The 24,995-nt window shown below is 37.4% G+C and overlaps 1 protein-coding gene across 1 annotated transcript in view; it reads right to left on the reverse strand.

Annotated features, from left to right (window-relative positions):
• Positions 1–24,995, reverse strand: part of CERS6 (ceramide synthase 6) — a 254,533-nt gene that overhangs the window by 117,700 nt on the left and 111,838 nt on the right. The window contains exon 4 of the mRNA XM_004674575.2: positions 1,165–1,222. Coding sequence (XP_004674632.1) covers positions 1,165–1,222 — 58 coding nt within the window. The remainder of the gene's footprint in view (positions 1–1,164; positions 1,223–24,995) is intronic.

Below are 24,995 nucleotides of genomic sequence, written 5' to 3' on the forward strand. Positions count from 1 at the left end.
GAATATCCTCATACTTAGAAAACCTATGGAGTGAAGTCCATCCTTTTCCATCTATCCAAATGATTTCTGGTTCATGCAGTCTTAAGTGAAAAATAAGTTCAGTTACTAAAGGAAAAGACAAGTAAAAAATGTATTTCCTCTAGGAATATGTGTTACTGAGAAACAGCCTTATTTATAATAGAATTTTCCATGGGCAGAAAATACTTATAACTCAGACTGTGAAATAAAACAGATTTGCAACTTTCACATCAATACTTACATGAAAATTTACTAGCAAGACATGTTACTTGACATAATGCCCAACTTGGGGAGGGAGGTTCATATTAAATAATGATAACATTGATATATATTTAAAGGTTCACTATAAAAGGTATCAGGTTATTTTATGGGTATCTTTGGAAACTAATTCAAAAAATAATTTCCCATTTTCAGCCAAATGCCAGTTGTTGGTACATGTCTCACTCTGAGAGAAAAGTCTTCATGATTCTTCAATTTATGTGGCTGAAATTGTTAGTGATGCCACGCAGCACTGAAATAACTAGGAAAAAGGCAACGACAGCCTCCAGGAATTACTTTCATAAATAAAGGTGCCTCAGTACATGTGGGAACAACAAGGCCACAGAAAGGGAAACACAAGCGAAAGGCACTGGACTTTCCATCAGCCATTGGTCTTATCTGTAAATAACTATGCAAGACATTAACACATCATTTCTACTAGTGACACCCAACATCAAAACACACCTTGCAAAAGTGATTTTTTTTCAAGTTACGTGATTTGTGATATGGAAACTAATTTCTTTCAAAGCCTCGGTTGGATTTTATAAGGTTCCTAATGCTCCCAAAGTAATAAATAACCGAGTAGATTAGTTAGAATACTTAACATCCCTCATGGAGAAAATGAATTATTTTTTAAAGTATTTTAGGCTTAAGCCTAAACATTATTCATCATAAAGAATAAAATATAATTTTTTAAGTCAAGGTAGAGGGCACAAATAATTCTTAAGAAACCTGTTTATATTTTGAACTGCTACCAATAAAAATAAATAAATAAATAAATAAGAAACTTGTTTATGATTGTTTAAAATATTGTTACTGTCACACAGAAAAAATGAGGCAGGTTTATAGTCACGTAAGAATTTTATGAAGTAACTTGACAGAGCCTACCTTTTTCAGGAACCGGACTCCATAGGTAAATACATAAAGGGAAAATGAAAATCTCCACCTGCAGAAGGTCAAAAAAAATTCTATGACATTCCATGTTTATATTTCTCAGCATATTCTGAAATATATGATGAAGTTTCTCTCCCACCTCCAGCCGAACCAGTTAATAAGCAGTTTTAGTACCAACAGAACATAGAGAGGCATGCAGGGCTTACTGTAAATATGTTAAGTATTAATAGTTATTGTTGACAATAATAACTTCAATTTCTTAATAATGTATTTGCCCCTTTATTCACCTTGTCTTTTTTCAGTATGTGTATCTCATCTTGTTATTCACTCATAAAGGGCTATAGTCTGAAAAACTTAAGGTGTATAAAATAATTTTAAATTGTCTGATTCATATATGAAGTAATTTCTTAACTGAAGTTCAAAGTTCTTTAAAAATAAAAGCCTCACTACTTTTATTTTTTTTTTAAAGATTTATTTGTGCACACAGACTTGGGGTACAGGCCAGAGGCTCAGGGGCGATGAGAGGCTGCACCAGAGACAGAGTGGGGAACAGAACAGGAAGATGGACGCAGTACACTGCTGAGGGGAGCAGCGGGCGGGTCAGGAGAGGTCTGCCACACCATGTGGTCACCTCCGGGGCAGGCGGGAATCTAACTCATGCGGAAGCGGCTTTAGATTCTCAATGCTGTGCTTTAACCCGCTGAGCCACCAGGGAGGGCCCAGCCTCACTACTTTCAAATCAGGTAATATATTTTTCTCCATCTCTTTAACTATCAGCATCTTTGTGGATATTGCTAAAAGAACATAAGTGCCATCCTACAACTATTAAGAACAGCCTTGATGGCATTCCAAACCATAGGTCCAGTGGTTAGACTTTCACATTTTTAGTGAGGAAAAAGCTTGAAGTTTCCTCAATTTTAAATGACTGAATAGTTAAGTATTTTAAAACATGTCTTTATTTAAATATAAGTAGTTGACATAAATTATAGAAGTGGTTACAATATGTATATTATATACTTTATATATATATATATATATAAATTGCTATTTAAAAGAACTCTACTTTGTATCAATGCCTGATTTTTTTATAGTTTGAGTGTGTACAGATGTGGCTCTAAAAGCTTACTAGATTTCACTGAAAAGCATTCCTGAGGTTATGTTGTTAGTGTTCTATCAACAAGTAGGTTGTAAATTTTAAGTGAACAAAAAAGGGGAACAAGACTAATCGATTTCATTTTGTCAGGAGGCAAATTAATTTTTGTGTTTGCAAGCCATGTACGAATTTCAAATAAGCTTGAAAAGAGGGAGAAAGCAAATACTGTTCAAAAATTAACACTGATGTAAGAAAAAAAAATTTTTTAAGCGGTTACTTTAGGAAATGATTCACATTATGTACAAAATTTTCTGGAAGAAATGATGACTATGTTCAAGTGCAGGGCAAAAGCACACACAATCACCTCTCTGAAAGTTTCATTCCTGGGTTGACTGGCTCTCCAAACACTCTGGAATTTATTAGAACTAACACTTAGAAAAGAGCTTTGAACTTCAAATAATAAATCATAAAACCCGAATTCAGGAAGGAACAATAAAAATTGAGGGAAGCAGTAATGATTCACAAAAACTTCCAAACAGTTTAGAAAAGTGATGATTCTAAAACCTCATCCAAAAGCCCTCTTCTCAGTGAAAAAGGCTCCCTGACTGCAACATCAAAGCCGTTTCAGCTCCTGGTTCTTGTGTGCAACCATATTTGTGTTTCTATTTGGGTGCATTGAAACTACATTAGAAATTAAGGGAAGGCTTCAGAAAGGTCATGTAATTTAGGCAATCACAAATGCTTGGTTTAATACTTTATTGTCACGATCTTGAAATTCTTAGTCATTGTTGAGCAAGGTGCACCACGCTTTATTTGTGGTGGGCCTGCAAATTATGTAGCTGGTTTGGATTAAGGCATAGATTCTTCCAAGTTTGGGCAAATCTATTGGGATCCCATTGAACTTAGTTCCAGCTCTAGAATGGGAGTGTAATACTCTTTTTAAATATTTTTTGAACTTATACTGATGGCCCGAGGATTCATTGGCACAAGTAATTCTCAATTTTTCTACCCCCTCCCACTCCTTATAATCAGCCAACCTACTTCATGTATTTACAGCTCACTTTTCTGGCTTCTGTAGACAACTGAATTTGTAACATACAAACTGAGTGATTTATAAACAGCTGTTTCAGCTCTTAGCAGGCAAAGATCAGGCAGTTTTGTTTGTAAATAAAAACATTATGGAAGTCACTGGAATTCCTATAATCTATATATCTACATTTTATTTCATCATTAAATGATCCCATTTTCATAAGACACAGCTTCTGGTACAGTAACACCACTGTCTACATTATTTGAAGAAGAACTTGTGATGAATATTTACGAGGCAAAATTTATTTCCACAAAGTAGCCACAGGAAGCAAATTTTTCATGAACTGCACTGAACTGAGCCACAGCAGAAAGAACATTTTTTAATCTGTGCAGTTTCATACAAATTATAGTTTTGAATGCCATCTAGCTACTAGAACTGCATATCTATAAAAGGAGAGGTAAATAAAGGTGCATGCAACCTTTTTTACACAAAGGAAGAAATGTCACCCTACTGTAGAAATTAGAGAATTTTTACAACAACAAAAAAGAATACAATAAATTTTAAAAGTGTAGTTAGAGGCAACAAGAAAAAAGTCTTGGGTTTTCGATAAAGTAGGGACATCTTTGTACATCTCCCTTTCTCCACTTTCTGTCATGTTGTATAGATATGCAAAAAAAAAATTGTATCCATCATAAACATGGCTCTGTTATAAATGATCCTTTGGGGCAGTAGGAAAATCCCCTACCCCATTAATTAGTAGCTGCTACATTCAAAGGTGAGAGAGAATAAAGGGGAATACTTAGCACCCTGGGACACTTAGTTGCCATGAAGCCAATCTGGGACAGAATGATCTGGGGGGTGATGCATTCTGGTGACTGTTGTTCTTAGATAATCCACATATGAGTGTGTGTGTGTGTGTGTGTGTGTGTGTGTGTGTTTGTATTCATGAGGTGATAGAGGACAAGGTATTGGAGACAGCTGCTTCACAGGAGATTCTTCAAGCCCAATGAGCTGGACCAGAGCCTATAAGCATTAACCAGCTACAAAGTCAGAGATCTCAAAAGGGACTTATTCCAGCACACAAAAGAAAGGAGAGTGGGGTGACACAATCCACATACTATTCTGTGAGCAGATCTAGATGGTTATTTCCAAATTTAGAAGTGAAAACAGTTAAATGACAACAGTGATCTACTAAGAAGCACTGCATAATATGGAAAGAAAAGAATGTGCTAAGGAGTCAAAGGAAGCCTGTCCCCCCAAAATCACCTCCTAGAGGAACAGTATGTGATTTTTAGAATGGTATTTGGCATTGTTAATATGATACAAGAAGACATTCCCTAAACACAAAAATAGAAAGCCATCAATCAAGAACAGACAACTGGGTAAGGTTAAAAGAGATTCTTAGTGAAATAAAGAATCTTAAAAATGAAATGACAAAATATTATCCATAAAGGGGGGTCATGGAGGAAACAAGAATATAATATACTCTTATATATAACAAAGTATAAAAGTAATGCTACATAATTGATGTGGAAGAAAATATGCTCTCATAAGGCTGGAAAAAGAATCAAAGGATGAAAGAAGACCCTGGATCTTGAGGACCAGCAAAACCAAGTCGAATTAATTTTTCTTCTGTGAAAACACAAGTGAAGAATTTAAATAGTGGTAATGAAGACATAAATGAAACTACTACTAAACTGTATTCTAAATACCATCAATTCAAAAGCTACATAAAAATTTTTTAATCCTAAACTTAAATTGTATTTTAGATCTTTCAGTACCTAGCCATCAAGTCAAAAAGAAGACAACACACAAATCAAATGACAATAAGTCACCATCAAAAGAACATAATTGCAGTTGGTCTTAAATTTCTCTTCTGTATGACTAGATTACAAAAGAAAGAAAAGGCTCAATCAAACAAAATGACTGTCAGTAAAAAGACATTTGTAAAGCAATATGAAGGTAATCCCACTATGATAATGCATTACTCATTAATCTTTTCTAAAAAATTATTCAAGCCAAGTCTAACTCACAGAGATGTAAAAGAACAAGAATTTTTAAAAAATAGAATAAAAGTACTATGGTTGACAATGCAAACAATTGCCCTAAATTTTACTGCTAAATTAAATGCTATTGTTCTTAAAGGATAATTTAGTGTAAAATATTTAACAATAACAATCAAAGGATGAATCCTCAAGATGATATTCCTGAAAACAAGGAATGGAGAAGGGAAACATGAAATTTATTCTTACAGGAAAATTTCAAAAGACTTATTTGTTATATCAATAACAACAAAAATATAGTTAAAGAAGACACTTTTAAAATCTTTTAAAGAAATGGCTCCTAATTAAAGATGGCAAATTGAAAGCATGAATTTACCTCTGTGCCTCTATGATGTAGCCTAAACTGACAGAAGAAGATTTTATTAAGGACAGCATAAACACACAAAGACACAGAAAAGGGAGAGATCTGAGGCATATAACAGGGGAGAGAGGAGAAGTCAAATCAGGGGAAGTGCCCTCCCTGGTGGCTTAGCGGGTTAAAGCATAGCACTAAGAAGCTAAAGCCACTTCAGCATGAGTTCGATCCCTGCTCCAAGGGTAGCCCACATGGCATGGCAGACCTCTCCTGGCCCTCCCCTCAGCAGGGTACTTCGCCAGTCAGCCTGTTCTGCTCCCCACTGTGTCTCTGGTGAATCCTCTCACTGCCCGTGCACCTCTCTGGCCTATACCCCAGTTCTGTACCTCAGTTCTGTATGCATAAATAAATAAATCTTAAAAAAAAAAAAAACAGGGGAGGGAAGAGTACAAGGGACTTTAATGATGGATCACAGGTGCTGTACAGGGACCACTATTCAGATAAGATCCAAATTAATGATGTAGGAAAGTGAATAGATCAGTAAATAAAAATTCACAACCATGAGGGAAAGGGGGAAGGAAAGAAAATAGGAGTGAGGACTTCCATGGGGAGCCTGGTTAGCAGAACTGGGAGTGGAAAGCCTAACGAGTAGGTGTGGAGGTAAGTGTGCCCAAGCTCCACAGCATCCCTTAAAGACTCCGGTCAAGGAAACAGCACTGCAAGTTAGCAGCCCTACTGTAACAGAGGCCTTGGGGCTTAGATTGCCAAGGTCACACAGTGGCTAAGTGGCTGGGTGGCAGAAGCGCAGCCTGAAGCTGATGCAGTGCTGGTTCTCAAGTGGCTCTCAGATTCTGCTGATCAGAGTGCACTTCTTTGCCCGGAGATGTCAGTGTGTTCCGCTACATTTGTTTGGACATGGAAACCTTTTGTATCCATCAAACCTGAAAATAGAGAGGAAAACTAGTAAAAACTGCCACCCATTGAATCTGGTTTATCATCCGTATGCAAGGCTGAAAGGGCTCTTTGTTAAAATCAGGACTAGTAAATGTGCCATAAAGGCAGGAATCAGAGTGATGAGGTCAGGTGTCTTGCTGCCAGGCTGTCCTAGTGGCACAGGGATCCCAATCTATAGAGAAGGCAGGAGGCACAAAAACATCCTGGGCTCACCACAGCACACCACCCTAGTGTGAGCAAGGCAGGCAGAAGGGCCATTTTATTTACATTTAAGGAGCATCCCAGGCACTTTACTGATACAGGGAAGTTGTTCTAGGCACTTTACTAATAAGGGAAGTCATTTAATGGTACTATCCCTCACAACAAGGTAAGTACTATTATCATCATTCCTTTTTTTTTTTCTCAGATGAAGAAACAAGTATGTAGAATGGTTTTACAACTTGCTGAAGGTCACACAGTAAGTCAGGTAGAGCCAGAATGGGAAATGAAGCAGTAGGACTTGGGTATCCCAGCTCTTAGCCATTAGGCATGCTGTAGCTTCCAGATTTTATACACCTGACATAAAATGGTTTGAGCTAACAGGTGTTTCATATTGAGGGGACATTAGTGGATATACCTCAAAGTGAGGACAGTCTGTCCTGATGAACAGAAATGGCTGCTTGCAAAACTGGAAATAGGGACAGACAGCATCTTTCCAATACTGGGGTAGCTAAATTAATACTGAGTTTGTCAACTAACATCCCAGAAAATACACAGGGGGCTCTTCTTCATTTCACACACTCATCTCTTCACCTGCTGAAACACTGCCCTTCCTTGGAGATTTATGTGAAATGCTAGTTATTCTATGAAGCTGTATTTTCTGAATGTTGAACATTGAGAGCACTGTAATTCTCCTTGGTGAGTCCCTTACCTCACCTGTGATTATAGCCACAAACCTCTGACTGGCTTTGGAGTTCCAAGTGTGTAAGACTGTATCTTATTTATCTTTGTATTTTTGACAGCAAGAATAGCTGCTAAATTAGTGCTTTCTCAGAATTTTTTTATTTTAATTAAAATAGCCCTTAATCAAATAACTTATCAGCTACTTCCAGGAACTGCAAAATCTATAAAGACATCAAGTAGTGTCAGTGTATTTTTCTTTTTTTTTTACAATCAATATAGTAAGAATTTGGGTGAAAACAGCTCTATTTTGTGTCTGAATAACACAAAATACTTGCACTGAGTGTATTTGTTAGAGCACTAAATAAATATGAAGGTTGAAGTTTGATTCTGAAATTGGCTTATTAATGTTGCCACATTTTTCATTTCAGTCATTCCATCATGTAAACTAAAAAAAAAAAAAAAAAAAGCTTATTTCTTGTCCAGTACATGAAGAGCAGTAACACAGGGCTACATATTTTCTTTCATAGAGTATGATCATTGAATCATATTGATGATGCTGACACATACATCTTGTTCTACAGGCTTTTAGTTTTCTTTAGATTTAACATAAAGTATTTTGAAGTGAGGTATAGACCTGAAGTCTTTGTTAACTAACCGGTTTCATCTGAGAACAGTTTTTAAGAGCTGTAACGTAATTTTTAGGTTGGTATTCTCCTTGTAAGCTGTTACTGAGTCACTAACTTCATTACTTGAGTTCAGTAGAAAAGTTGATAAACTGATGAAAAAGAACATGGTTCCAGTTTGAAAGACAAACCATATAGCTTAAAGAATTAAATAAATGGTGAGATGATAGATGCCTTTTTAAAAAACAATCTGATAGAAAATTTAAATTCCCAGGATAGCTCTCAAACTTTTATTAGTTCAAAAGTTCAGAGAAATACCCTAGCTAAGGAAAAAGATACTTCTCATCCCATGGACCAGTTATGCAAACATTTCCTAATATTGTTATTTCTACCTTCATCAATAATTAACTCTGTGATTCCAAATAATTTGCTGGAGATCCAGATGTTGTCTGAGAAGTAAAAAAGCAACGTCATGAAGTTGAAGGTGAATCAAACTTGTTCACTTCTAAACCTCAGGTTGAATTGAACTTACTTTAAACAGAATAGTTTCCCTAAACATTAAGTTAAAAAAATAGATTAAGCACTTACTGGTAAAGAGTGGTACTAGGCATACGCCAAAAAAAAAAAAAAAGTGCTATCTCATGTGTCTCATGAATATATTTTTTTCATTAGATTTATTTATTTATGCATACAAGAACTGGTGTGCAGGCCAGAGATGCGGGGGATGAGAGAATTCACCAGAGACAGAGTGGGGAACAGAACAGGCAGGTGTACTAAAACACACTCCTGAGGGGAGCAGTGGGTGAGACAGGAGAGGTCTGCTGTGCCATATTGGTCACCTCCCTGGCTGGGGATCAAACTTATGCAGCAGTGACTGCAGATAGCTTCATAGTGCTGCACTTTAACCCATTGTGCTGCCAGGGAGGGCCCTATATCATGAATATGTATGTTGATATACACCTATATATTGCATAAAAATAATGGGGGTAATAAAAATACTGAATTTAGAAGGCAAAGTGCCTCTGGAGGGTAGATGAGATCAGAAAAGGGAACTTCAGCTGCTTTGGTAATATTTTATTCCTTTCAAAAGGGCTTAGACAATGTTGAGAAGGTCATATATTACTCTGTATTTAAAAATAATTCATTATAAAAAAGTAGCATGGATAAAAATTTTATGCTCACTAAAACATTACATGACTGACTTCCTTCTCTTATACCTGTATGCACCATGAATGACTTGTTATTTAGGTCATGACCCCAAGCATCCTTTTCTAAGTACTGTAACTAATTTGATTCTTTTCCTGTCATTATATTCATGGTTTCAGAGTTAAAATTTCACTGGAATTGTTCAGCTATTCTACACACTTCGTACTTAGTTCTAAATCTACTGTGCTTAGTTTCTTAGATTTAACTGCTTTGGGATATTAAGTTTCTTAGATTTAACCACGATGTGAACTCCTTTTTCATGCTTTTGTCTCAGACTCTATTAACAGTTAAATTAAATTCTCTCTTCAACTCCTCAGGTTGACTTCTCATGTCTAGCACCTAGCAAGATAGAATTCTCCACTGTTGGTATCTGTATCTTCCCATCCCAGTCTTTCCCAAACCTGTGCAGTCCCCCAAGCCTACTCAAAATAGATCTGCCAAAATCATTGTCCTCAAATTACACCTCTGTTGGGTAATTATGCCTGTAAAATCACCCTCACTCCTAGAATTCCTTGTGAACTTAAATTCTGTGTACATTTGTCAAAGAGTTGTGAAAATTAGAAAAAGATCTGAACATCTTACAACTAACATTTGTCTAGCATTAAGAATTTTAAAAAATAGAATAAACACTAAGATTGTTCCCCTGGCATCAAAAAATAAATTTAGTCTATATGACTTTGGAGCACACACTCTCAAATGTCACATTTTTTAAGTATATGGAGGAAGCAAAAGCAATGAAACATTTATGATCATTTAGAGTTAAACTGATGTTATTTATAATTTTTGTCTTATCTAAAAGTAGACTGAAGATAAAGGCATTTATTCAGTGCAGATACCGTCATTACTGAGGGAAAATCAGAACTAATGATGTTTATATGTTTTCAAAATATATGTATGTTTAAGTTTAAAAAGGAGATTAATTCATCACTGTCCACTGCTCTGTTCAGTGCCTCTCCCACATCTCGAGAATGGGACCTGAAGCAGCAGGCTTCCACTGGGCCATGGGTGTGAAGACCAGCACTAATCCTTAACGTCTGCTACAATAACAGCATGCAGTTTCTTTGGTTTAAAATACCTGTTTTCCAGGATTGTTAGAATTTAATGAGGAAAGGATTAAAAAAATAGACAGAAATGGAACCCAGGTTGCTGATTAGATTTATTCTTAACTGACTTGTCATGACATACCAGTCTCACCACACATTTAAAATCATGTGTCACATCTTGAACATTTGTCTGTGAAAAATATATATATATACTAGTAGAGGTGAATAAATTTACATACACATATATATATATTATATAATTCATGTCTATGTACTTGCCTATAACTCTATAGTATGTGCTTATGTAAGTGTGTGTGTGTGTGTGTGTGTGTGTATGTGTTGCTATTTATAAAAGTTAAATCCTTTGTTGTCAAGGGTCAGAAACAAATATAGGTGTGTAGGTTTCTGCCTTAATATTTTATCTTGGAAGAAGGATGTTTTTTATCCTTCCTCTTTTTAAAAAGGGGATATAATCAGACAAACTGACTATACCTGAGATTCTCTGCCCAAAAATCAGGCAACCTTCACACTTGTAATAAAGAATAAAGCAATTCAAAAATTGAACCCATTCGAAATAATTGGGACTCTCTTTTCACTGTGAGCACAGGGAGATTCAACTGTGCACATGTCTGGTACCAACTAGCATCACATGGCATTGCATATTAACAGTGACCTACACTCAGAAAGTAGCAGGCAGCAGGAAACAATGGAATCGGCAGAAGATTGTCAATCAGGAAACTTTGTAATTGTCTTCCAGTGCTCTGAGGGTGATTTCCGGCACATTCAAATCTCTTCTGGGGAAACAATCAGACCTTGACTGTCTCTTTGAACTCTTATATCTGAGTCTTAGTCTTCTTTTGATCCTGCAATATTTGACAAAACGGGCAATCTGTTTTGTTTGAATCACAGCTGTTCTTGCTCTTTCCCTGTTTTCATCCTAGCTGTCTCTCTCTCACCTCTTGCACAGATCACCCTGGCTCTTCTTCTCTGATATCAGTGATACCCAGGGTTCCATCCTCAGCCACCTTTCCAATCATTTGCTCCCTCCCTCCAGGTGAGCTCACTACTCCCTGTATGCTACACAGCCAGTGCCTCTAACCTGCTTCATAAACTCAGATACCCAAATGCAGGACTTGCCATAGGCACCTTGAACTCAAAATTCAAAAGCAAGCATTTGCTATTTTTGCTTCCCAAGTCCACTGTAGGAACATCTTCCATCTGTGTCAAGGACATTACTATCCACTCAGTCACTAACCTTGATTGTGACTGCTCCACCAACCACTCTAGTCATCAATCACCTAATCTCAAAGTTTTACCGTAGAAATACCCCTTCATTTACTAGTAATATTTCCTTTGCTTGCAGCCTTTCAGCCTCTGCCCTACTTCACACATTTAGTTTTCATCTTTCTCACATAAGTGAACAAGCCTTCGCGGAGCTTTACAGACAGATGAACATTAATCTAGGATGTCAATTGATTACTCATGGAAAAGAGAATAGTCATACAGTTCAGAGTATTTGCTTTGGCAGGAATGAATTTCTCCTTTCAACAGGCATAAATGCAGAGCCAAAGATCCAGAGTATAATAAGGGGACTGATACAAAATATTCAAACATAACAAAAATAATGTTAAATTTAAGGTGTCCTAAGGCACTTTCACCTAGAGTCAGTCTTACCATGTATCTTGGAGTGTCCTCAACAATGAGAAAATTATTCTCTGTCCCATCACACTTCTCTTAGTTGGATGAATGAAACTCACCAAAAGTTGCCCTACTGAAGTCTACAATCACCTCTTCAGGTGATTTTACAAATCTCATTCTGATCAATCAGACATTGATTCTTTTTCTTCTAGTTTGGTCATAAAGACTACATAACTGTCTCTATACTGCCTACAAATATTACTTGGCACAGACCACTTATTTTTGAGCCTTCGCTTATTCTCAGCTTTCTTCTGGAACTTTGCCTTTTTCTTATTTTTATCTTTTAACGATTTTATTATTTTATTTTTGTGTAGAAGAACTGGGGTGTAGGTGAGGTGTGGGAAAAGGATTCACCAGAGACAAAGTGGGGAGCAGACCAGGTAGATTTTACTGAAACACACTGCTAAGGGGAACAGCAGGCAAGACAGGAGGGGTCTGCTGCATAATATATGGATCAGCTCCCTGTCTAGTCATTGAACCCAGGCTGTCAGAGTAGATCTTCAGCATAGTAGCTCTGAGGCTCAATATCCACTGAGGCCCCTCTTCTGGAAATTTTCTTTTGTCTTGATGCAGTTCAACTCACCATAACCTTTCTGGAGTTTTCTGATTTGTACCTTTCAAGGTACAAGTGAAAATATAAATAATATATATGCAATATATACCACATATACACACATGTGTGTATACCGTGTGTGAGTACACACACATGTCTGTATACTTTACATGATCAACAACCCGTTCTATTTCTGCTTTGAATCAAAGGTCGGTGCCTTACAACCCAGGACCAGCACTGGGGAGACTGTGTTCATTCACACAATATGGGCAATAATACTGTTTCTACAGATTTCACACAGTCTCTGTGATATTAGGCACTTCCTGTGCCTCTATCACCTCATCTAAAAAGTGAAGATAAAGTTATCCATCTCAAAGCATTAATGTGAGTATTGATTAAATGAGACAATACTTAGAACATAGAATTCCGTTTCAATTCATGGCATTATTATTTTATACAGCAGGTATACGACAGATACCCAAGACATGATTCCTGAGCTAAGTTTTATGATGAACTGTACAGGCCAGTGCCAGAGGTCATACTACCATACTAGAATATGACTTGAGGATAAGTTTTTCACATTCTATTTAAAGAAGATACTTTCTACCAAAGCAGTTAAGCAGTAGGTCAACAAAGAGAGGCTCTCTGTTGTTTCTTTTACATTTATGTGTCAGGATTTAGCTAACTTCTTATTTTAGCTAAAAAAAATTACCTCAGAAAATTCCTTGTTTGCAGTTTTAAAGTTATTTATATTTGATGTTACAAAACCACTTGAGATTGCTATTACACTAAATCTGCACAAGGTACAAGCCGCTCTGAGAGTGTTAAGTAAAATTTAGTAGATCTGGGAAGTGAAAACTACAGCAGTGAATTCCCACAACAACATGGTATTATAAATAAGGTAGGGTATGGAGAGAAGTCGACCACTGAGAGGATAAAAAAAGGAATTTATGTTTCTTCATAGATTTTTTTTTAAGTTTTTTTAATTTATTCATACAGAACTGGGGTACAGGCCAGAGGAACAGGGGCAGTGAGAGGATTCACCAGAGACAGAGTGGGGAGCAGAACAGGCAGATCAACGAAGTACACTGCTGAGGGTAAGGAGAGGTCTGCCGCACCATGTGGGTCACCTCCTGGTCTGGCAGGGATGGAACCCATGCTGAAGTGGCTTTAGCTTCTTAGTGCTGTGCTTTAACCCACTGTGCCACCAGGGAGGGCCACACTCACATATTTTATAGCCACAAAATTAAATATCTAAACTTCAAGCCATCATTTAAAACCTTGAAATGCAAAGCCTCCAAACAGTTGCAAACTTAAATCCTGTTGGCACCAGGCAAATGAGAAACTTACACTTGGCTCTGAGTAGTGGGATAAATGGTGACCGGTATTCAGTTTCCATGTCCAGGACATGATAGGTGGTGCTGGGGGCTGTTGCCATTTCAATACCCATTGAAATAAGGGTCAATGAGATGTCAAGGAAAAAATGCAAATTAAATGTTGCCAGGTTTTTCCCATTTTTCTTAAAGCTGGAAATCTGATGACTTAAATATTTTATATGAAATCTGATCTTTTAAAATACTGTCCATTAATTCAATTAAAAATAAAATACTACACAGGCCAAAGAAAACAAATTTTGCAAGTTGGATTTGACATGGATTTCACAATCTTTGCTCTAAGCTTTTTATTTTTATATGTGGCACAGACACGTGGGGTGTTTTAATCTTAATTCTTGCCCTAAACTATATGAATAAGCCAGAATGGAATTTTCCTGAGGCATGAAATTTTCATGGGTAAAATTTCACCCTCATTTTCTAATGGCCTAATGAACTCTTGTTCAGTTCTTAGAAAATATCCATCCAACAAAAATGCAGAGAAATCAAAGAAATTCAATCTGTAATTAAGCTAACAGACAGCCATTCATTAAGAGAGACATACTGAAGATTTATTAAAAGCCAAGGCATACTACTATATCTGGGGGTATAAACAGAATATAAATATGGTCCCTCTCTCAAGGAGCTGACAATCCACAAAGCTGATCCTTGATGAGTGACAGCTGCACAGCTAAAGCAGCCTCACCTATTCCAAGAAGTCATTCACACTCTCTGTCTGCAATCCCAGCTCATGACAGTATCAGGACAGTAGCTACTATTTCAAGGTCATCACGCCCTAGTCTGACTATGGAAAAATGCCTGGAGAACTCAGTCTTTCAGCATCAAATCCAGAAGTCTTGTTAAGAGGACAAGTTGTTATTCTCTGTTTCTTGCCTGTGCTGAGGTAGAGCGGGAGTCAGAAATGCAGGAGAGAACGGGCAGAGAACACACTTAGGAGAAAATTCCACTGAGCTCTGCAGTTTCCCCCAGTGTCCAAATCCTCTGAAAACTTTTGCAGTAACATAATGGGAGGAGAAAAGAGCAGGGCCTCCACGGCTCCACTGCATGGAGAAAGTTTGTGCCATGTTAGTAGGTAGTGGAGGACGAACTCCTGGAGATAGAAGCTGAGGGAAGCAGGGCCGAGTGTGGAACATGAAAATTAAAAACTAAAAACTTCTTTTTTTTTTTTTAAAGTTGACTTGGTGGGTGTCTCATACACACACATGCACTCACACACACATACATTTCACATCATTCTTCATTTTTGTACAATGCATACTTTCTCTTCTCAGGTGCCATCCCCATAAAATTCCCACCACCAGTTCACCTGTGAGCTACTGCAATAGTCCCTTGTGCTCTTCTCTCCCCTCTTTAGATCCCACTGCCTCCCCTCCCCCTGCAGAATGTCTGTGATTTATAGTAATTGTTTTTTATTTATTATTACTACTTTTTTTTCCTGGTCTTTTATTTGGTTCCCCTAAAGTTTTCCTGTAAGTGAAACCATCCTATTTTTTTATTTTTCCTTCTGGTTTATTTTGCTGAGCATGAACCCTACTAGCTCCATCTATGTTGCTGTGAATGGCATGAGTTTATCTTTGTTGATTGCTGAATAATATTCCATTATGCATATGTAACGCATCTTCTTCATCCAGTCATGTTTTTGGGCATATAGATGGGTTGTTTCTATATCTTACCACATTCTATAGTGCTACAATAAACAGGGATGCAGATATCCATTTGAATTAATGTTTCTGTGTCCTGTGGGTAATTTCCTTGGAGTGAAATTGCTGGGTCATATAATTGCTCCATCTTTAGCAACTTGAGAAATGCCACACAGTTTTCCATAGTGGTTGGACCAAAATTCTAAAATATCCTTGATATAACCAAATGATTATCTGAATGAATCATATTCTTGTATTTCCTTTTCTTTTTCAAATTAAAATGGTAGTAAAGGTATATCAGTGTTTTCACTTTTAGAGAAAACAATAAGGAATAATTATTACAAAATATTTATCATAGTTTTGATCATAGACTTTTTAAAGAAGGAGGCCATGGCAAGAGGGAAGTCAGAGGATGTAGACAGGAAATGGGTACAAATATAACAGCTAAAGTTCCCATAGCAAATCAGTCACTCAAAGCACTTAAGGAATGATAGCACATTTTAATGGAAAATATTACTAATAAAAAATGTATTTACAGTGTTCCTAGAAAATGTACACTATGTAATTCAAGGCAGTCACACAATATTACAGTAAATAGGTTCTCAAGGAGTCTTTATAATGATTTGTGCATATGCAGGATGTAATGGTTAATTTAATAAACACACATTCTTTCTTGGCTCCAATGCATGCTTTAGAGTAACACTACTTCCTGGAGCTATAAAGCCTCTTTCATTTCAACATCAGGTTAACTGCAGTAACACTGCAAGCAAGAACTAGAAAAGCAAGCATGCCTTTAGGGAATGAATGGAATGTATTTTCTCAGAACTGCTAGAAATGAGGAATTCTTTCTAATGGGCTAATAACTAAAGACCTGTGTTGTTCTGGAGTGGGCTCTGCCTCCCAAGATTTTTTTCCATTTATAAGTAGATTTAGGTTCCTGAAGACATTGTTATATATTGAGTCTGGCATTTAAGGCTTTCAATAATAAGTTCCACCTTTAGACTCTACCTTGTCCCCCACCAGTAGTGCCATCTTCATCAGCCCCTGAAATGACTGCAAAAATACAGTCCATTTCTGTTAGAAGATACTAATTTTGATAACCAGGGAGAATAATGTAAAAGAGTGAAACAAAATGGTATGAACATTTTTTAAATTAAAATTAGGAGAGAAGCCTATGACATCATTCCCTAGATTAGGGGTGTGCAAACTTTTTCTGGAGGAGCCAGATAGTAAGTACTTTAGACAAAATCAAAGATTATTAAAGTCTTTAAAGAACCACTTAAAATTTTATCATATTAAAACATAAAAACATTCTTATCTCACAGGTCATACAAAACTACTACAGGCCAGATTTGATTGGGCATAATTAACCAACACACACACACACACGCCTAACACACCAATTGTTTCAAACATAAATTTTTGTGGTAATGTCCGATTAGGCTTTTTGGAAGTTGTGTTTGAAAAAGACCTTTAAATACCCAAAACCTACTAAAAATCAAAACTTGTTTATAACTTCCAAGTTGGCAGGGAAATAGGAAAAGGGCAATAATCAATGGTACCTTAATTAAGGATGGCTCCAAGTACTGTAAAAATATTTAAACATTTGTTTTTGTCTTCTCCAAGAAGTTGAGAATGACTTCCTCAAACACACATGATTTCTTTTTAACTTGTTAAAAAAGTTTTCATTGCAAGCTATAGCAAATAGCAGTTCTCCATGATTTTAAACTGTGCACCAAAAAGGCTTATTGTTGAACTACTTATCTTAGGTCTGAGGTCAAGAAAGGAGTGAGATGAACACCTAAACACAGACTTTGAGGCAGCCTATGGACCAGTAAGAACACAACCAGCCCAAAGATGAGGCTCGCCTGCCTACATTTCATTATTACTCTTCCTGGCTCACGCTTACAGGCCTTCTGAGGAAGCAGCTTATCCTGGCTCTCATGTGCCTAAGTCTTCTCACTCCATGGTTCCTTGAGAATTAAACCAGCAACTGTAGCCTAGTTTTGCTTCTAAAAGCATCTCATCATGGAAGCTATAAATAGTCAGTTCTCTCCTTGACACCTGTGAGAGAACAGAGCTTTACAGACACTGAGGGCCACCTGCGACCTGAAAGGTGTTCAAGTGGTCATGAAAGGCTACTGCCAAGCTTGGATAAAGGGCTTCTGAGAAATCTGGCACATCTACAGGTGAAAGCTCTTATAATAGCTAAGCACTATTTAACAAAATCATTCATTGATTTTTTTAATTGTTCAAAATCAATGACCAGATGCTGTCTTACCTACATGCCTATTGATCATCACTCCCTATACTTGCTTTCCCTAAATGTTACATTGTGTATCCAATCACTCTTTGGGGCTCCTTCCTGACCAAGAGAACCTAAGTACCATCTACGTTCAGGGTGGCTGCACAGAGAAGATGAAAGGAAAATGTTTTCAGATACGAAGAGGAGGAGCCAAACCCTCTCCATGCTCAAAGCACCCTTGTGCTCGTTTGACTTCTCTTTTCTCAAAATTATTAGTCCGCAAAAACACCATTTTTTTTAATTTTAAGACTTATTTATTTATGCATACAGAATTGGAGTAAAAGGCCACAGGGGAGGGGGCAGTGAGAGGATTCACCAGAGACAGAGTGGGGAGCAGAGCAGGTCTGCCGTGCCACGTGGATCACCTCCAGGGCCGGGGATAGAACTTGCACTGGGGCGATTGTGGCTGGCTTGCAGTGCTGTAGCCTAGCCCGCTGCGGCACCAAGGAGGGCCCCAAAATACCATGATTTTAACAAACACCACTTGGGCCTTCAAACAGCACTTGGTCCCTCTGAACAGCAACTGAGTATAAAGTCAGAACTGTGAACTTTTGTTTCTCCTTTAATAGAAGAAAAACCCCAGTTGCCAACTCACTACATGGGAACGCTGATGTGAAGGCAGGGGATGATTTTTCCAGTCCCTGTAAACTATGTAGAAGGAGATCTCCCACACACTGCACAAAATGTAAATTCATGTATAAATTAGCTACAAACGTTGCATGTTGACTTGGAGACTGTTCAGCATCCAAAAGAACTTCCCTGAAATTTCATCCTTATTGCAGGGAATTTTTCTTGATTGGTGACATGTTCAGGCCTGAGCAGCTGGGACTAGGAGTCAAATGCCGTCCAGTACCAAGCATGACTACCAAGGTCAAACCTTAAACTTCATTCCTTCATGTATACACAGTGAGCACAAATCTAATTTCATTAGATCAGATTTTTGCTTAACCTTGATAGGTAATTCATGAGATTATTGAGTGCAAGTTAATTTACATTCAACACATAAACATTGCATATATACATATTACTTACTCTTCTTTATGGAATCAAACAACATATGTAAATTCTTTATTTTTTTTTCCTTTATCAACCTCATTTAAAAAACACTTCACTCTGGACCTCACTAGTGGCACAGGGATTAAGTCTCAGGACTATCAGCAGTTACTTCAGCATGAGTTCAATCCCCTGCCAGGGAGGTGACCCATAAGGGCAGGGCAGACCTTTCCTGTCTCTCTGGCTGTTCCCTCAGCAGTGTATTTCATACATCTGTCTGTTGTGCTCCCCATTCTGTCTCTGGTGAATCTTCTCACCCTCCACAACTCTGGCTTACACCCAAGTTCTTGTATGCATGAATACATCAATCTTTAGAAAAAAGAAATGTCAAATGCAAAATTTTAAGTATACCATTTACCTCCATGTCAAATGAAACCTGTTATCATTTGTTGTCTTTTTCATCCTTTTTGTAAAACAAATTAACATCCTTGTTAATTTTTTTTTTTGACAGTGGGCCCTCCCTGGTGGCACAATGGGTTAGAGTGCAACACTGCAAGCTGGCCGCAGCCACTTCAGTAGGAGTTCGATCCCCTCCCCGGAGGTGATACACATGGCATGACAGACCTCTCCTGACCCGCCTGCTGCTCTCCTCAGCAGTGTACTTTGTTGGTCTGCCTGTTCTGCTCCCCACTCCATCTCTGGTGAATCCTCTCCACCCCTGTGCCTCTGGCCTGTATCCCAGTTCTGTATGCATAAATAAAGAAATCTTTAAAAAAATTTTTTAGCAGTGTAGGATTTTTCCTCTAAGGTGTGATGACCATGTATCTCTCACCATCAAAGCATTTATAGTCCACCACTATACTCTATTTTGTTCTCCCCTCCCCCACTTTCACTCTTCCTGCTTCCTCTCCTGCTCTCATCCAGGATGCCCCAGATCCTAGGTCAGCTCTCTCAAGGGTCTGGCTTTAAGGTTTGTCTCTGTCTGGCCCTTTGTTTGACTTCCACATTTATGAGAAACCATTCTCCATTTCTTTCTCCTTCTAGGTTATTTTGCTCGGCATAAGCTCTTTCAGATCCAACCATGTTGCTACAAATGGCATAACTGGTCTTTTTTGATCACTGCGTAGTAGTGCATTGTGTATATCTACCACATCTTTCTGATCCACTGATCTGTTTGGAGGCATTTAGATTGTTCCCATACCTTAGCTATTGTAAAGACTATGTTAATAAACATCAAAGTGCAGGTTTCCCTTCAAATTAGTGTTTTTGTGCTCTTTGGGCAGATTCCTGAGAAAATTGCTGGCTATATGGTGCATCCATTTAAAGTGTATTGAGGAACTCCACAGCTCTCCATAGTGGCGGGACCAGTCTTCACTCCAACCAGCGGTGTAAGAGTGTTCCCTTTCCTTCTCAACTTCACCAGCACTTGTTTCGGGTTTTTGTTTTGTTTTATAAATAAGGGCAATGATCACAGGTAAGAGGTGGTATCACAATAATTCAGAAGATACATGATTATTATGAGCATTTTTCACATGTCTGTTGGCCATCTACAAATAATCTTTAGAGAAGTGCCCTTTCAGTAATTCAGCCCCTCCCCCCTTTTTCAGATGATTTGTCTTGTTTTTGTATAAGCTCTTTGTAAAACTTCAATATTAGTCTCTTGTCAGATGTATGGTGTGCAGACAGTTTCTCTCATTCAGTAGAATGTCTCTTTGTTTTGATTACTCTCTCTTTCCCTGTGCAGAAATCTTTTAGTTCTATGTAGTCCCAGTTGTTTACATCTTTGTTTTCCTTACAGCTGGAGACAAATCTGCAGAGATATTTCTGAAATTTATGTCATTAAGAATTTTGCCTGTATTATTTTATGTTTCAGGTGTTATGTCCAAGTCTGTTATCCATTTTGTGTTGCAGATCTGAATTCTGAACTTAAAAGCTCTAAACACTAGCCCTGCATAATTCTGGGTATTCATAATATTATCTAACTATATGTAGATAGGAAGTTGATCTGACTATAAAGACTTGGACTAAATTAAAGCTATTGCTTCTAGTAATGGGCCCATTTTAGCAACTATACATTTAATAAAGATACTGAAATGATAGGAAATAAAGTACTATAACAGATAACTCATGTATCTTATTGTTTCACTCAGATGTATTTATAAATATTTGTTTATTCCTAACTTTGCAAACCTCCTTTAATATGTAACTCGATCTGAAAAAGGTTGTGAAAATCAATTTTCTTGTATTTTTAAGTGAAAGAAAAAATAATCAATAAATGCTTTTATTGTACCACCTTGTTATTTGTGACTACCACCTTCTTTAGTCCCACTAATACCATAAAAATTATGTACATAAACATACTGACTTCCAGAATCCTCTCTAAATCAACTTCATTAGCTTAGCATTTCATTTAAGGTATTTATGACTTTGTGGTTTAGATGGGCAATAAATTTTACTTTATCTGTACTTCCATTTCTGGTCATTTAAAATATTCTATTTCTGTATTTTCAAACAAACTTGCATGAAAATGTACAGCTTGTGAGTTAAATTTCTTTTAAAAAAGTACCAAGTACCAAGATTATTCAAGAAAGTGGTGTCTAATTGAGAAATTTTAATTTCCTCCATTTAAAAATGACATTGCTGGACTTTGTGAATGCTAGTGCTAGGAAACTGTTTAATCAGAATTCACCATCCGTCTTTGTCTTTAAAAAGCACAAATCAACTAGCAACTAGCAAATGAGCATGTGATACTGTCCCCAGATATAAAGTAACTGTACCAAGGAAAGTTTGTATCAAGGAAAGAAATGTATCAAATTTATTGAGAGTCATAATTGTGCTGGGATTGATTCAGAATTGTTTACCGGATTAGGCCATGACCCTCTGTGGGAGACCATGCCAACTTTTTTTTTTTTTTCATGGAACTCGAGATGGTAAGAGAAAGCCACCTGTTATGTCAGCTGACAATGGATATTTTTATCCACCTTTGTGAAGAGGGAGTGCATCTAGCCAATCTGCCTGGATGAATCATAGGGTGTAGGCTGAATTGTAATAAGTACTAGGTTGTGGGGAGTGTGAAGAAACTGATAGAAAAGTCTCAAATTCCATGGTAATAATTCTGCACTTGCCTTAGAGAGTAGGGGAAATCAATACATCAGATCTGTTTGGGTGTGATATTTCCAGACACACTGAAGATGTTTTGTAGTATATTGATAGACACATGGCAGGGGTGTAAGGGGTGGTTAACTTTGCCTGATGCCAAAGAAAAGCAGAAAAGCAGGAACAGCATGAGGACATCTTTTATAAGTGAACATTACAAAGGCATCAGATCAATTTAATTTAACCTCAAGATATCATGAATGTAAGACATTGTATTATATACACTGGAAACAGAATCTATAGTTACTATGGGAAATGGAAAGAATGTGAGGTCAAGAATCTCCAATCAAAAAATGAAATGTGGCAAATGTACAAATAGGAAAGCACATAAGCTAGACACTATCCAGGTACTGTCAGATTTGGGGAAGAAGTGAAATGCTGAGGCTGAGCAGCAGAGACCAGTTGGGCTGTGAGGATCCATGTGAAGGGTCTGGGGCAACAACATGGACTTGGACAGTCTCTGGCTTGAAAAGAAGCATGGCCGTCTCCTATCTACAGGATGAGAAACTGGGCAAGTTCATCACAGCTAAGCACATACCACTGCTATTGATAAAGTTCATGGTGAGATGAAAAAGGGAGAAAAGGATATATTAGACCTGTCATATGCAAGCAATAAACACTGAACCAAGACAATGAGGTGAACCTCAAGTGGTTCTTAGAAAAGCTCCTGCAAGGGGAATCCCAAGGATGGAGTTTGACTCATTCTGATTTCAAAGCCCCACCAGTATGGGGCCTGTGTTTGAAAATTCTACCATTAGAATTCTCTTGGCTAAGGAATGATTGACTATAAAAATGAAAACATCAATGAGTGAAATCACACTGTAAAATATTATCAAGTACTAGAACTCCTGTTTAATTAATTTGTAATGAAGTTCAAAGTATATCTTTGAAGGAAAAGGGAGAACTGGCTGGAGGAAAACAGGGTAAGAGCCAAGCAGGGATTCTATTTCTGCCCTATGAGTCCTTCATAGCAAGAGGGTTTGGAATAAAAGGAGAGAGGCCAAGATATAACAAAGAGTGAGCTCCATCTTAAGCTGAGTTTAGCATAGAATTCTATGTCAGTAGTCAACACAGGTACTAAAGCTAGCTTTCTTTTTTATATATAGTATTATAAATTTATTCATTTTTTAGATCATTCTTCATTTTTATGCAATGTATCTTTTATCATCTTGGGTGTGATCCCAGTGAAATTCCCACCATCAGTTCATCTGTGCACCATCACCACAGTCCCTTGTACTCTTCCCACCCCTATTTTGATCCTACTCCCTCCTCCCCACCCCACAGAGTGTCTCTGGTTTATAGTCACCTGTGATTTTTATTTTTACTTTGTTATAATTACTTTCCCCCCAATCTCTTATTTAGATCCTCTACACTCCTACAAGTGAAACCATCCAACATTTTCCTTTTTCTTTCTAGCTTATTTCACTGAGCATGATCCCTTCCAGCTCTATCCATGTGCCTATGAATGAGTTTATATTTTTGATTGCTAAGCAATATTCCATTGTGTATATATATCACATATTTTTGATCCAGTCATCTGATTTGGGGCAGTTGGATTGTTTCCATAGCTTACCTATTGTAAACGGTGCTGCAATAAACATACAGTGCAGGTATCCTTTTGAATTAATGTTTTTGTGTCCTGTGGGTAGGTCTCTAGGAGTAGAATTGCTGGATCATATGGAAACTACATTTTTAGCAGTTTGAGGAACCTTCACACAGCTTTCCATACTGGTTGGACCAGTTTGTATTCCCACTGGCAATGTAAGAGAGTTTCTTTTCTCCATATTCCATTTCCTCACCAACATTTGTTGTTGGTGTTTTTTTTTTTTTTTTAAATGTGCCATTCTCACTGGTTTAAGATGGTACCTCATTGTGGTTTTTATTTGCAGTTCCCTGATGACAGGTAATGTTGAACATTTTCTCATCTGCCTATTGGCCATTTATATTTCTTCCCTGGAGAAATGACCTTTAACTTTTCTGCCCTTTTTTTTTTTTTAAAAGATTTTACTTATTTATTTGTGCATACAGAACTGGGGTATAGGCCAGAGGCTCAGGGGCGGTGAGAGGCTTCACCAGAGACAGAGAGGGGAACAGAACAGGCAGATTGATGAAGTACACTGCTGAGGGGAGCAGCGGGTGGGTCAGGAGAGGTCTGCCACACCATGTGGTCACCTCCGGGGCAGGAGGGGATCGAACTCATGCAGAAGCAGCTTTAGATTCTCAGTGTTGTGCTTTAACCCGCTGCGCCACCAGGGAGGGCCCTGCCCATTTTTTGACTGGATTATTTACTTCGTTTTTGTTAAGTTTCATCAGCTCTTTGTAGATCTTTGTGATTAGTTCCTTGTCATTAGTATTGTGTGCAAAAATGTTCTCCTCAGTAGAGTGTCTTTCCTCTCTTTGGTTATACAGAAACTCTTTAATTTGATGTAACACCAGCTGCTTATCTTTTCTTTCACTATCTTGGCCTTGGGTGATGTGTCTTTGAAAATGTTAGTGAGGTGTATGTCATGTAGAATTTTGCCTATATTTTCTTCTATATATTTTATGGCTTCAGTTCTTAGGTTTAGTCCTTTAATCTATTTTGAGTGTTTTTTGTGAAAACAGTTTTCTTCCTTCTTTCTTTCCATAAAATATTTTAAGGGAAAGGAATTTTCTGTCTAATCCCCACCCTCTCCCCCATTCCTAAAATCAAAATGGTTACAAACACATTCATTACTCTCAAGGTTACAAACACATTCATTACTCTAAAAAATCACCTATTCTGTCTTTTCTCCACAGTACTGAACTAATTTCCCAAATATACCTTATATTCTACAACTTCCATGTCATTTAAGCTCACACTATTTCCTATAAAAAAAAAAAATCCATACAGCACCTTCCAAGTGTCATGCTTCTTCCAC

Source organism: Condylura cristata, unplaced genomic scaffold (assembly GCF_000260355.1).
Source record: "Condylura cristata isolate star-nosed mole 26May11 unplaced genomic scaffold, ConCri1.0 scaffold00002, whole genome shotgun sequence".
Taxonomy (NCBI): domain Eukaryota; kingdom Metazoa; phylum Chordata; class Mammalia; order Eulipotyphla; family Talpidae; genus Condylura; species Condylura cristata.